The sequence below is a fragment of the Chaetura pelagica genome, unplaced genomic scaffold, assembly GCF_000747805.2.
Source record: "Chaetura pelagica isolate M959 unplaced genomic scaffold, ChaPel_1.0 scaffold562, whole genome shotgun sequence".
Classification (NCBI taxonomy): Eukaryota; Metazoa; Chordata; class Aves; order Apodiformes; family Apodidae; genus Chaetura; species Chaetura pelagica.
Window position 1 is genome coordinate 508,707 of NW_009952307.1, and position 15,547 is coordinate 524,253.

A 15,547-nucleotide genomic window follows, 5' to 3' on the forward strand; every position below is an offset into this window, starting at 1 on the left:
CCCCTCCTGTCCACTCCCCCCCCCCCCCCCCCCCCAGGCATCCTATGTTGGCTAACTGAACCCATGAGGAGCTAGGAGCCAAAAAAGGAAAGATGTTTTGGATCCTGGCAACCTCGACCTCCAGCAAGTGCTAGAGCAGGTTGCTGGCCATGTAAACACCAGGTGGATCAGGAGTACAACATTTGCTGTCTGCAGACTCTGACCCTGGCTTGGGCCCTTGGAGAACTGCAGCAGCCTGACCAGCCTCTTAAAGGCCACACACAGGTATGTGCTGCTGGGCAGTGAGCTTCAGCTTCTTTGGTGCACGCTGCCTTCCCATTTGTGCTTTGCAGCAGCATTCCTGATGCTTTTATACATTAGGGATGAGGGCTTTAAGCTCCACTGGGACTGGTCAGTGACCTGTTACAAACCTCTTATGTACAAAGCCCCCAAGAATGTGTGAGTGTCCTGAAACGTGTGGTCCAGGTTTGGTGGCTGTGTGCACTTGAAGCCACACTGCAAAGCACACTGGGTGATGTCCCCCCTGGATATTGCTGGAGCATTGATAAACTGCTGTGCCCACAGCTGCTGAGGGTTTGACTCTCCCCACATTCCCATCCAGCATCCCACAGCCTTCCTGAGAGAGACAAACCCCACCAAGCATATGACATCTGCAAACACCTGCTGACCTCATTCCCAATCACAATGCAAGACAGTTGTGCTCCTGCACCCCTGGCTTTGCTGGGCTTCCCTCAGCTCCTTGTCCTGCGGATCCGGATCACTCGGCTCCCTCTCTGGCTTCCAACTGATCGGACATCCCTGAGTGCTCCTGAGTTATTTGGGTTGGTCTTGCAGTATGTCCTCCCAGAGACATTTTGGGCTGGTGGTCACCTCACCTGGCTGGTGGCAATAGCGGAGCTTCACCAGCTGGGGGAGTTCACAGTTCAAAAACAGCCGCAGCCTGGTAAAGAGGAGCTGTTGTAATCAGGTGCCTGGCACCTTAGGAGTAAGGTTTGATGATATCTACCATCCTTGTGTACCAGGTTTATTGCAGTGTACTTGGGGATGCCCTGAGACTCATACCAGTGATCAGCCACCAGCAGCCTGAGGATGCCACTGTAGGTCTCTGGTTCACTCTGTGCAGAAAACACCTTCAGAAATCACGGATGACAGTGTGTGGCTGCTGCAGCCCTCAGGAGACCATGCACAGGCAAACTGGTACAGAGCTGCAGATGTCATTCCATGACAAGAGGGAACAGTTGCTGCTCCAGCTGCCCTTTGCTGCAGCCCAGAGCTGCCATGGGTGACATAGTGTGGGACCTGACTGCCCATATCCTGAGTTCAGCCAGAAGGACCCTACATTTCACCAAATCCTCTTTGGATGCCTTTAGAAAGCACAAGCAATAGAGTCCAAATGCTGCATCTTCACCAACAGCTCAAGCCGTCCTCATTGACAACCACAGGGGCTTCTCCAGGCCCAGTTCCCCTGCTGAGGGACACAGGTCAGCCTGTCCTGGCTCCTGGCCTGGGCTGCCAGACAGCCTCCAAACAGCAGCAAGATGGGCAGCTGCAATTGGTGGACAGTGTAGTTTCTGATCCATTCAGCATGGCCATCAGAAGTTCCAACAGTGGTGTTACACTTCCCAAAGCATTTCTTCCCCTTCCTTATCCATAGCCAGCAGTAAAGTTTGAGGGTAGTGCTGCAGACATCCTTCTTCACATACTGCTTCTCGGGTGTTGCCATGATGACATCTCAGAAAGGCTGGCCTCTTGGGTTGCCATTCTTGCCACTTAACTCCTGGATTATCTTGGTTTTTTTCAATCTTTTCCCTAAGAACATATAGGGGCTTGTTACAAGTCATTCCTTAGTCTGTGATTCTGTCCAGACATTTCAAATCTCTTGCCTATTTCCTGAGTTGTTACTGCTTCCATGTATTGCCTGTATGGAGTTTGCTCCATGCTCCCAAATAGTCTGTGTCGCTTAGCCCCGTGTTTGTACATTGACAGCACAGCTTGAGCCCGGCATTCATGGCACGGGTTGGTAAGAGGGCAGTCATGTCTTTGTCTCTACAGATGGGCTGTTGACCCTAGCAATTTCTCCACCCCTTCCTGGACAAACACTGGAGGGCTCTGCATTTGTTCTTATCCAACACACGTAATATAAGAAGTAGAGCATCAATAAGAAAGGGTCGGGGGGGCTGCAGCAGGGTAACCTCTGGCTGGCGTTGTTCTTCCTTCACCACTACTGACAGCAGAGGCAAGGGGCCCTGGCACAGGCCCAGTCTTTCTCCAGCTCCTCAGCAGGGCTCTCCATTAGGCCTCCAACAAGCATGAGTGAAAGCTCTGTGGGTGCCAGTGAGACAGAAAAGTCACTTCTTAATTTTTTTCCTTACCCTGCCTCACACTGAAAATGCAGCCTCTCCAACCACACCTGCATGGGATGCCTCCAGCAGCCCCCAGGCTGCCTTGGCCCCTGTCCCTTGCTGCTATCCTTGGCCAGTGCTGCCCTGAAGCTCTGTCCCAAGATCAGCCATGTGGGGACCCTGCTGCCTGTCCAGTTTCCCCTGCAGCAGAGGTACACTTCACCTCCCCCACAGGGTTTTGAAGAGGCCACAGGGTGTTCCACGTTTAGTACTGCAAGGCTGAGGGCATCTAACACCCTCAGGTAGTTCTCATCATGCTTAATGGGTGCTGTATTGGGCACTTCTTTAGACTCTGATGAAATAATTAAATTTTTTTTAATTATTTTTTTTTTTGCCAGTGTGGAGCTGCCCACAAAAGGCAATAAGTGCACCTTACATGTTACTTTTGCAGTGACTGGCAACTGGAAATTGATAAATCCCCTGCTCAAAATGCAAAGGATGCCATCGCCACGGAGGTAATTTCTGTGCTCTTGTGCAAAAAGGCTGTTGGCTGCTCCTGGTAAATGATTGCTAACAACATTTGGGCTTCTGTCTTTAAACTGACAAGAATCATTCAAAATAGGAAATTTAGCACAGCCCCATTAATCCTGCAGACGCAATGTTCATCTTTCGTCTCTGATGAGGCCAGGCTCTGATGGCTGCAGAGAGCACGTTGGTTACTTAAGAGTGGCACAGTGCCATTGTGCTCTACAAACTCTGCTCTTTCCATTAACATCTGACATGGATTTGTAGTACCCATCCTGCAGGATTCACAGCCTTAGTGTAAACAGTTTTGAAGTTGTTCTCTGTAGATCATGAGAGAAAGTCTGCTTCTCCTCTTCTCTTAAAAGTGTAGTAATTATAATTAGTTAGAGTTCCTTCTGTTTCCAGTCTGCTGGGAAGACACACTTTGAAGCCCATTTTTAGGTCACTCTTCTGTCAAGCTTTTCATACTTCTCTGCCCCAGCTAACTGGATTTACTAAACATTTAGCTCCATTTAGCTTCTCGGAGTCACAGCACAGCCTAGGGCTGCCAGCCACGCTCTGCGCTCTCCCTGGCTCCCTCCTTGGCTCACCCCTCCACACACTAGTAGCTGTTTGCAAACCATGTGCAGAGCATGGGTCTTCCTTTCACCTCCAACTCCATCAAATTCATAATTAGTAGTCCCTCCAGTGACAAGGAGACACATCTTAAAAGGCTTTGTGTTTACATTAGCCCTTCATTTACTGTTTAAAAAGCTTTCCTTGGCAGCCCAGGCAAAACACAACACATCCCTTTCTTCCTGAGGTCACCAGAGCATCTTTGGTTCAGCTCCTCACGTCAGCCTGCACGTGGGCCTCGTGCCCATACTGTAATGGTGTCCATCACTCATTCCTCACCCTTAGCTGGGAGAGGGCAGTGGGTACCACGGGCCAGAGCCTCCCTGTGACCACCGATCTTTTGCAGATGTTGCTTTGTGGTCACGCAAAACCTGCTGTCACTTCACAAAGACACTCCACTTTTGCTGCAGAGGTTTGTGAGGACCATGCAGGTGTGTGGAGCCTGTTTTGTGGTCAGTCCCTGTTCTCACACTTGTGTCCCCTGCACCACTGGACTGTCCTTCAAGTCATACACCTCTCATCTTTACCTGGCTGTTGGCAGCACTTACTGTCTTTGATGGATGGTTCAATCAGGAAGGTAGCACAAAGACTGTGTATTGGTTTCTTCTACATAACAGGAGGACTTTCACCACAAGGTTATCTGTGGATTCCCTGCCACATGCCTTCATGTTTCATCCGCTTCATACTACTGTCTCAGGATTTATTTTTCCTGCTTTTGTGGAGTGGAGTAAATGGCCCTTTCCGAGAGCTGAATCCCTCTTTAACATGGTGCTACTCACAGACCTACTGAGAAGTCCCTGACCCCAAAAATTCCTTTGCTTCTTTTTCAGTCTGCCCTTTGTCTTTCTTTTGTAGCACTCTGATGTACCTCCAGCCACAGGAAAGACTCCTCCTCCTCACTCCATGGTGAATGGACAATAATTAACTGGTTTTCCCTGAGACACTACAGCATCCCATGTAACCTAGGTTTGCCAGTGGCCGTGACATGCCAGGGTAACATCATTCAGTGATGCATGAGCAGTGCTCAAGAGGTCCTTAACACCACAGTGAAAGAGCTGGTATATCAATGCCATGGAGCCATCAGATGGATGAAGTGCCTCTTGCTCTCTCCTTGCACAGCCAGACAGGGCTTTCTTCTAATTGCACCTGGTAAGCTCACAGGTAAACCACTCAACATGTTGTGGCATCATTTTTCCTACTGTCCCTGCAGTCTGCAAGTCTGACATCTGTAATTACTTTGCTCTCTTGAGCAACCTGCATCTTGAGGAATCACAGCAGATTTGGTGTCTTCTGACTAACAATAACCCATGGCAAAGAGAATGGGAAAATGCTGAATGGAGCAGCTCAGCTTTGACACGGTGCCACAGCCATCTGATGGCTCCAGCCAACCTAGGCTGCAAGGCCACCGTCTCTTGCTCAGCCTTGAGGAGAACTTCCTTCCACACGGGCTCATCCTGATCTGGCAGGCTGAAAGGTGGATGCTATCCCAGGATAGCCAGTGTCTTGCTGTGGAAGCTCAGAGGAATTCTTTCTGCCTGTTTTCCCAGTAACTAGCCTTTCCTTTTCCCATTCCATTGAATAGACAACCCTAGATATGAGGTCCATGTTGAGTGACACAGTTTCACCCCTTTAGCTAAATAGGTGATGACTGATGTGATTCTGCTGTAGGAGTGCCCGATCACAGAATCATGGAATGGTTTGGGTTGGAAGGGACCTTAAAGAGCATCCAATTCCACCCCCCTCCCATGGGCAGGGACACCCCCCACTAGACCAGGTTGCTCCAAGCCCCATCCAGCTTGGACTTGAATGCTTCCAGGGATGGGAGCAGAAACTCCCCCTTCACTGGCCATTTTTTTCACTTTCTTTGCTGAGCTCAGCAGTTCCAGACACGTAGCCACTTTATTTTATTGCTGTCATAAAATATATTTGGTGGATTGGTTTGGAAAACAAACACCTCCACAGAATATGGAATATCAGATGCACTAGTCCAGAGGAGGCAGAAAGGGAAGAAGGGGTGAATGTTTCTTAGCAGCATTTATGTATAAATTTATTGGAGCAGACTGTAAAATAGGATGTAGAACAAGTTATACAATAAAAAACCCACACTAATACAGGATGGTTTACATGTCCCTTGCCCAAGGTTAAAGACTGGAACAGCTCCTTTCAACACACTTAATTCAAGCTCACCAACCTTGCTACTTCATCTCAAAATGTGCAAACCTTTAACTTGTCTCAAGGGATAACTTGAAACTTGCTCTGAGAATGAAATATTAATTAGGGTAAAGAATCTCAGTGCAGTCCCAGCACTGTGTGGCCTCTAGAAAGCCAGAGGAACCCAGACAAGCTCAGGACCTAAAGTGCTGCCTTTGTGTGGAGCTTTTGTTCCCCACATTCCACCCGTTCTGCCCTGTCACAGCTGATAACAGCTCTCCAGCCCACTGAAAGAAAACTGTCACAGCTAAGTGTACCTTGGCTGCTTCCCGAGAGGCTGAGCTATTAACCTTGTTATCTTGAGCAGGTTTTACACAAATTGTTCCCTCTCCGGCATTTGGCATAAGCAGCAATGACAACTTTTTGACAGATGTTAGTGAGAAGAGAATAAAGATACTGTGGCTTCAGACCATCTGCAGGGATTAAACCTTCATCACATTAGGTGACTTTTCTATTCTTGAGACAAAGGAAACCTTTCTTTTTCTGTAGCTACACACCTCAGTTTCTCTAAGACACTGTTTCATTACCAGACAGTTTCATCACTGCTTGTCAGTCACGGACTCATTTAAAAACTACCCTAAACTGGCATTTTGCCCCTCGAACATCCAGGCATATTTAATTAATAATGCTCATTAATAATTTTCTCAATCTCCATCTACAATTTTGTTTAATCCCAGGCTGCTTCAGGAAGTTTCTGGTTGCTGCTTGGGCAACCAGCTTCCAGCACTGGCTAGAGCTTGCACTAGCCACAGATGTCCAAAGAAAAAGGAACTCTGCTTTGGAATTTGTGACCTGAAGAGTCACAGCTTTTCATAAGCTTCTCAGCAATGTGCAGTGGGAAATAAAGACCCTGTAAGCCACCAAGAACATTATGATTCTCTGTTTTCTTCACAGTGGCACAAATATGATTTGAGGAACAGGAAGGAGCATTTACTATTTAAAAAAAAAAAAAAAAAAGGAAAAATATTGATGCTGGAGTTTGTCCAATGCTTAAAATTGAACAGGAAATTAAATACATCCAGCCAAAGCATTTAACTTCAATTAAGAAACTCTGCTATTTGTTTTAAGCATGTTTTAGCTGGGTAGGGTACAGTAGCCTGTGAAAACAACATGAGATGGAGCCTGTTTATATGGTGGTGTGTCTCATGAAGATACTTAGGCCTTGTGCCTGATGCTCCCCAGGCCTCATACCATGCTCCCTGCTGCTGCCACCCAACTTCCCACTATCACTTTGCACTCTTATGCCTCCCAGAGCCCTGGACTAACAACGTGGTTAGCTGGATTCCTACAGATCTGAACTGTTTAGATAGTAAAGTCCTGCAGGCAGCAGGATCCTGTGTTGCATGTGTTGTCAGTGGCTAGAGCAGACGTCCTGTTCCTCTGCTCTGAAGGAGCACTTACCTGTGTACCAGCAGAAGTGCAAACAGCACCATAGGTTCTCCTCCTGGCCCATTTCTATGCACTTTACAAATGTGCTTCCAGTGAGAAAAAGCTGTGAAAGTGTCCTTCTGGTGCAGTCCAAGCACCCTTCACACTCTAGAGCTGTCCTGCCTCTGCATTTAGTGCTCTCCTCTTGGGAAAAGTGACCCTGCTCAACTCTTTGCAGGTGAAAAGTGGAGTAAGTCTAATGGCTGTACCTGCAGATTGTTAGAGCTCCAAACTGACCTTCCTAGGCCACTATATGAACACAACGAACTGAATAAATTAATTGTTTATTGTTATTTTATCAATTATTATTGCTATTAAATTATGATTATAAGTTATTATTGATGTTAAAATAATGACTCAATCAAATCACTCAATCCACTGTAAGGACAGGAGAATCATCACTGTCCAAGCCACCCTTCATGTTCAAGCCAAGCGGGCACTCCCCAAAGTGCTCTTCAGACTCTCATCTCTATGAACTAGGGACACCACATTGCCAGAGCCACCATGCTGGGAATTTCCATCAACCTCAGTGGACCTTGAGTCAAGAAAGCTGCCAGCCACTGGCTTCTTGCTCTCCAGAGTTCAGCTCAGTTCACCACACTTCTCCCCATAGAAGGAATTTCAAGAGCTACCAGCTGGTGCCACAGTGCTAATGCCACCTATAGTGACCCACACTGATCTAATTCATCCTTGTGACAGAAAAGTTCTTATTAGTTACAGGCCTTCCTGCATTTCCCAGAAGCCACCCACATGTCCTGCAAGGGTTTGGTGCCACTAGCCCAGGTGGTTAACTTTCTGCCATGGATGAAGAGATGGGAGGGATACAAAGCAAGCACCTCAAAATCTCACATTGATAATCTCACATGCACTGCCTGTTTTAATGCATAATTTACAAAAAGTCTTGCCTATTATATTATAAAGTTCCCAAGATGTTGAGAACATCAAAACAGACCTTCCAGAGGGAGGGACATAACCACTCCTGTGACTGTCACAGGAATGTTATGCCATGATCAGAAGGGGCTAGCAAGAAAACAAATTCAAAAAAAGGGGAAAAAAAGAAGGCAAAGTTAAGGTAAAGATTGCCTGGAGAAGCGAACAAAAGAGAGTTCTGATTTGCAGAATGGGAGGGACCACACTGTGAGAGGCTGGGGAGATTATGGGGTAGGACTGGGTATGTGCAGGAAGACACAGGTTTTCAGGTTGTCAAAGGTAAATATCCATTACATATAGTGAAATTACTGGGAATGGAGGATGCTGACACACCACAGTCTAACAAAAGGTGGGTGCACTCATCAGGCAGGGCAGAGATGTTGAGCTGTGAGCTCAAAGGAGACCAGAGAGATGAGAGGAAGGATAACAATTATCCAAATAATTCTTTGATATCTGAAAATATGGCTTGTTCCTCTGAGCATGTTCCTTGCTATGCAGAATGTCAAGTCACCTAGAGTGACTTGGAAATGAGCAAAGAAACCAGAAGTCCTCATTACTTTGGTGCTGAGAGTTAAAAAGAACAGGATTTTTGTTTCTAGTTTTGCTTTTACTGTCAACAGAAGGTCCCTGTTTGTGTAGTGCTGTTGATACTGCAGATCTGTGCAACACTTGCTGCAACACCTTCCACCAGACTCAGCAACACATTAAAGGAACAGGAATAATCAGATGACTGTTGACAAAGACCACGGTTCCTTTTCCCCATCTCCTCTGCTTGGCAAGGCTGGGTAACCTGTAGCTTACAAAACAGCTGTACCCTTCCTACGCCATTGCTGACCTCCCTTGTCTATCACTTTTATTCAAAAGCAACACCAACCAACTCAATCATTACCCAACAGGAGCCTCATGAAATATTTTCCTGAGTTTTAACAGTCTTGGTTTGCTAAATGAGGAGCAGAGGGAGAAAAAATATTGTAAAACTTGGGCAGCAAGTGGTTTTTTTGATTCATGCTTACTTTACACTAGACAAAAAGGGGGACAGACTGTGAACATGCCTCTTTCTGTGCCTGCTAGTGGATATCCTTGTGTTTTGGAGGACTGACCACAAGCTTCCACTGGTTCATGGAAGGGCTTTTTGTCCTGGTAGGGGCAGAGTGTGGCACTGCAGTCGCTGCCATCAGAGTCACTGCTGGGGGTGGATTGCCAGCCACACCACAGCATTGACCTCCTACATCCGTGCCTGACCAGAAACAGTCCCAACATTGGCTGCACCTCTGTAGCATCTGCTCCTTTGCAGCAGTGTTTTCCGGCAACACAGGGAAGGAGGAGCTGGGAGGGGTTCAGTATAACTGCAAGGAGGAAGAAATCCACAGAAGCTATCATTAAAATAATATATTGTTGATTTCTAATTAATGTGGAGGCCATGTATGCCTACATGGCATTGAAATGGAGTGTACCTACAGGCACAAGGAAAGGCCTCAGGTGGTTGAGCTGCTCTATGCAGATAAGGAGAACCAGTATAAATACTAAACAGGCAGGAAAGGGACTGTGCAAGGAGCAGAGCTTCAGCCTGAACCCCAGCACCTCCCCATCACCTCCGTTTGCTGAGGTGCTGCAGGCCATTCCACCAGCAGCACTTGCAGTCCCATCCCCTGGGATCCTGTGTACCTGCCGTGTCCTGCTGGGCATGCCACGCAGAAAGAGCAGCACCAGGTGTATCTGGATGGTACCAACTGGCCCTCTTGTAGCTCATTACTTGTGCACAATTCCGTACCTCTTAAATCCTGCAAATACATAAAAAAAATCCAGCCACAACTTCAGCAGCCTCTGAAATGGGTATGTCTTGCAATGTCACCAGTTCAACAAATTGATCCTGAATTTCATTTTAAAAAAATCTTTTGGTTGCCAGCAATGCACTCTATGCTCCCTAATACCTTGTCCTATATAACTCAATCTCCTTTTAAAACAGAATAACTGACTTTGAAAGAAAACATGACTTTGAAGATTAAGAGGTGGGATCAGAAGTAAGCCACCTGTCAGACAGGATAAGAATGCAGCCTTTTTTTTAATTATTTAACCAGTCATTTAAAATGTAATAGTCATATGTTTTAGTGTTCTCTTTATGGTCTAATTTTAGAGTATTCCTACAAACTAAAAGGGTGCCTCACATTTAAAGCTGTATTTTCAACATTTTCAACAATTATCTTCTTCATAGCCAATAATGGCAAGGAATCAGACTCTATTGTAGTTATTTCTTGCCAGAAACCATTTATTTATATGCAGAAATCAATTGATATTTCTTTTTGAAGACTGTCTTCCCTCTGACCATAAATGCTTGGTCAGGTGAGGTGCTTTCTACAGAATCACAGAATTGTCATGATTGGAACAGACTTCTAAGATCACCAAGTCTGACTGTCCACCTGGTGGAAAAAAAAAAATCCTACAACAAAACCCCACACAAACCACATACTCCACAAAACAATAACACCACAAAAAAAAACCCTACCAGGCCCACTAGATCATCCCCTGAAGTGCCACATGTACATATTTCTTTAATACCTCCAGGGACGGTGACTCCACCACCTCCCTGGGCAGCTGTTCCACTGTCCAACCACCCTTTCAGCATAGAAATTCTTCCTAATATCCAGTCTAAACGTTCCCTGTGCAGGGAACTTCAGGCCATTTCCTCTGGTGCTGTTATTATTCACTTGGGAGAAGAGCCCAACTCTCACCTCCCTACAACCTCCTTCCAGGTAGTCAGCTGAGGGTCTTCCCTCAGCCTCCTTTTCTCCAAACTAAGCAATCCCAGTTTCCTCAGCCTCTCCTCACAGGATTTCCACTCTAGACCCTTTACCAGCTTGGTAGCCCTTCTCTGAACACGCTGCAGCCCTTCAATGTCCCTCTTGTAGTGAGGGGCCCAGAACTGACGTCAGGATTTGAGGTGTGGCCTCAGCAGCACTGAATACAGGGGCACGATTACTTCTGTGCTCCTTCTGGCCGTGCTAGCGCTGACACAAGGCATGCTGCCCACTTGGACATGCACTAGCTCATATTCAGCCTCTGTCGACCAACACCCCAGGGTCCTTTTCCTCCATGCACTTTCCAGCCATTCTTCCCCAAGCCTGGAGCATCGCCTGGGGCTGGAGTGACCTAAGGGCAGGACCAAGCACTTGGCCTGGTTGAACCTCATTCAGTTGGCTTTGGACCACTGATTCAGCCTGTCCAAGTCCTTCTGCTGAGCCTTCCTACCCTCAGGCAGATCAACACTCCCATCCAATGTGGTGTCATCTGCAAACTGACTGAAGAAGCATTCAATCCTCATCTAGATCATTAACAAAGATGTTGAACCATATTTACCCCAACACTGAGCACTGGGCAAGGTGGGCACATCTGTCCTGGGGAGGCACATGAACCCTGCTCCTTGTGCAGAGCATAGAGCTGCAGAGGTGTAAACAAATAGCCTGTTCTTTGTCTGCAGCCCCCCAAAGGTGTGCATCCTCCCCTGCTGGGGGTGGTGAACTTTGGCTCAGGTCCTTTTCCTGGGGCAGACTCTGGCCCAGGTGCCAGAGCCACACTTGGAGGGCAGAAGCCCCAGCAAATGGTCATCACTTCTGCGAGGTCAAGGTTTGCTGTTTCTTAGAGCACTGTGATTGCCAGGCTCCTGTGCAGAAGCAGTTGGTTCTGTGGACCAAAGGCACATGGGCAGGACACAACATTTAAGGGTGTTTCTCTTGGAGAAATGTGCTTAGTTTTGCTCTGATCTCATGTGATAGTGACCAATGAGCCCAGGTGAAATTTGGCTGCAGTTCTTGGGCACGGGCCCATGGTGGGAGTCCTGAGCTCAGATCTAGCTGCAGATTCACAAGACAACTTACTTGTACGTTATTTTCCATAATGAGTGACTAGGATGAGAAATCTAGAATAGTTAGGGTGCTTTATCTGGAGAGACATTGCTTTGCCGTTAGGTGTATTCCTTTTATAAATGCTTTTTTTTTTTTAATATATATATATTTATATAATCCCAGTTTCCTCAGCCTCTCCTCACAGGATTTCCACTCTAGACCCTTTACCAGCTTGGTAGCCCTTCTCTGAACACGCTGCAGCCCTTCAATGTCCTTCTTGTAGTGAGGGGCCCAGAACTGACGTCAGGATTTGAGGTGTGGCCTCAGCAGCACTGAATACAGGGGCACGATTACTTCTGTGCTCCTTCTGGCCGTGCTAGCGCTGACACAAGGCATGCTGCCCACTTGGACATGCACTAGCTCATATTCAGCCTCTATCGACCAACACCCCAGGGTCCTTTTCCTCCATGCACTTTCCAGCCATTCTTCCCCAAGCCTGGAGCATCGCCTGGGGCTGGAGTGACCTAAGGGCAGGACCAAGCACTTGGCCTGGTTGAACCTCATTCAGTTGGCTTTGGACCACTGATTCAGCCTGTCCAAGTCCTTCTGCTGAGCCTTCCTACCCTCAGGCAGATCAACACTCCCATCCAATGTGGTGTCATCTGCAAACTGACTGAAGAAGCATTCAATCCTCATCTAGATCATTAACAAAGATGTTGAACCATATTTACCCCAACACTGAGCACTGGGCAAGGTGGGCACATCTGTCCTGGGGAGGCACATGAACCCTGCTCCTTGTGCAGAGCATAGAGCTGCAGAGGTGTAAACAAATAGCCTGTTCTTTGTCTGCAGCCCCCCAAAGGTGTGCATCCTCCCCTGCTGGGGGTGGTGAACTTTGGCTCAGGTCCTTTTCCTGGGGCAGACTCTGGCCCAGGTGCCAGAGCCACACTTGGAGGGCAGAAGCCCCAGCAAATGGTCATCACTTCTGCGAGGTCAAGGTTTGCTGTTTCTTAGAGCACTGTGATTGCCAGGCTCCTGTGCAGAAGCAGTTGGTTCTGTGGACCAAAGGCACATGGGCAGGACACAACATTTAAGGGTGTTTCTCTTGGAGAAATGTGCTTAGTTTTGCTCTGATCTCATGTGATAGTGACCAATGAGCCCAGGTGAAATTTGGCTGCAGTTCTTGGGCACGGGCCCATGGTGGGAGTCCTGAGCTCAGATCTAGCTGCAGATTCACAAGACAACTTACTTGTACGTTATTTTCCATAATGAGTGACTAGGATGAGAAATCTAGAATAGTTAGGGTGCTTTATCTGGAGAGACATTGCTTTGCCGTTAGGTGTATTCCTTTTATATACGCTTTTTTTTTTTTAATATATATATATTTATATTTATGAAAAACAAACTAACGTTAGACACAACAATAGTTAAAAGCCATACTTCAAGTTGTTATTCATTCCTATTGCTATTAGAGGGCTGTTACTCATCACACAGCCCCACTGCACTTAGGATCTTAATCTCCTTTTGTGGTGTAAAATGGCCCAAACAGCTGTGAGAGGGAACAAAAATGTCATCTATCAGTATCAATTTGGATAACCATAAACATCGCATTTCCTTGCAGACAAACATGATGTGAGCTGAGCAGCTTGCTTTGACACTCAGAAGGATGTTCCTGGAGCTCTAACAACATGGAATACTGGGGTACTAACTGGAGCCTGGCACATGGCCCCTGGGTCGGGGGGGATGTGAAAAGAACATGCCATGTCTCTGATTTTATGGGGGACTGGAGGATAGGACAGATGTACCCACAAGGCAGAGCCACAGTGGGCAGGGGGATTGGTCAGGGCCAGTGCTGGACCCCTTGGCAGCCCGAGCCAGCTCAGAGGGGCACCTTGCAGGCCACCAGGGTCTGAGAAGTGTCTCAGCAGCAACCAAAGTAAGAAAACCCCAGCAGAAAAGAGGACTCCTTGCATCTGCTGTACCATACCCCACACCTCCATCACTTTCTCCATGAAATATAGTAGGAGAGGGACTAGGGTAGGCCCAGCATGGTCCTTGAGCCAAAACTGAGGGCATCCCAGCTGACCCTGTGAACACCAGACCACAGTTCAGCTGGGCTTTGGCAAGGGAGAGCTTTTAGTGCCCTTCCACCATGCAGCCATCCCCTGGCCAACAGTGTGGGGTAGCATCTGTCCCTGGACAAGCTGATGTGTTCCTGAGGGCTGCCAGGGAAGGGAGCCTTTTAGGTAAGAAAAATTAAAAGTAGCAGCTATTGTCATGAGGTTCCTCCAAGTGCTTTCCAGCCACAGCACTTGCCAGCATGTTCCTGGTGGCTTGGAAGTGGCCATGACTGGAGGAAGAGGATGATCAGAAAAGTCTGGTTTTCAGAGGCAGAAATAATGGATCTGGAAAAGAACATGTTTTCACCTACAGATTGGCTACTGCCATCAACTGCCCAGAGTTGCTGTGTTGGCATCTTCTGCAGGTGCTTAGATCTGGATAGACACCATCACCAGATACTTTCTCCAGAGCTCAGGGTTGCTCAGGTTACTCCAGAAACCAGAGCACTGCTCTATCCTAGCAAATGCCTGGCACCTTGAGATTACTTGGGTGACTTCCTCCTTGCCATGGGTTTCATATTAGGTAATAGATGACACCATGTCTCCTCTAGGATGTGCCCCTCCAGGGCTTGCACTGTCAGCTGTGCCTCAGTCAAGTGAAGGCTAGAGGCATTAGCATTCATAACCCCTGAGGCAGACCTCTGGGAATCCAGGATAAAGCACCTGATACCAGCAAATGAAATGTTATTGTTCATAGTAGGACACTAGATGGGAGTTCCTCTGTATCTGAACAGCCAGCCTCTAAGTCTTCCCTTGCAAAAGAAAATTATCAACAATGGTGCTTTTTTAATAATGAAAATATTTTAGCACATCACAAGTACTTGCAAAAAGGTCCATGTGCTTTTTAGTTATCACCAGTCCAGACTCAGGGTCCCATTTGATTGGGATCTGCTGTATGAAAGTAATTGGAAAAATATGGGTTTAAATGTGTGTGTACACATGCACATGAGAAAAGCAGATTTCATTAAACAGCATTAAACATAGAAACGTGTGCCAGAAGATCTAAATCACAAAAGTTTCTGCTGATTTATTGCAGCCAGTAGTGGGTGGATGGAATGGTACTGCGCTTGGGTTCCTCATGTGCGATACTGATACTTCCAAGCAAAGAGGTGAAGTTAGAAAAAAGAGATGGGCTGGAAATTTGGAGGCTGACAACTGAGCCTTGTAGAGCTTCCCTATACAAGTAGAAGTAGTGCCAAGTCTCTAGGAGACATCATCAAGGGGGGAAACCATGAAACTGTAAGACTGAGATCTCCTTGCTTGCATCCACTGTCAATGAAAGATCTGAAGATATAAAATGATATATATCTGCATGGTGAAGATATAAACTGCTTTTTAAGTAATGTGTACCCACGAGATAAGCACACCTTGCATTTCCTCTCAATGTCCTGCCTGATGCTGATTGCTGGTATGTATACCTGGACCCAGCTTCGTTTTAGAAAAAACTCAGAAGGGAAGAAAAGTACTTGTAAAGCTCAGAGGCCCAGAAGGGTGTCCTGAGTGGCCCACTCTAGTCAGATGGGCATGAGGAGGGCAT

General features: G+C 47.0%; 1 protein-coding gene across 1 annotated transcript in view; it reads left to right on the top strand.

Moving 5' to 3' along the window:
• PHF2 (PHD finger protein 2) overlaps positions 1–4,403 on the top strand; it is a 52,518-nt gene extending 48,115 nt beyond the window's left edge. Inside the window, exons 24-25 of the mRNA XM_010007822.1 lie at positions 2,794–2,857; positions 4,338–4,403. Of these exons, the coding sequence (XP_010006124.1) occupies positions 2,794–2,857; positions 4,338–4,403 (130 nt within the window). The remainder of the gene's footprint in view (positions 1–2,793; positions 2,858–4,337) is intronic.
• The last annotated feature ends 11,144 nt before the right edge of the window (positions 4,404–15,547 follow it).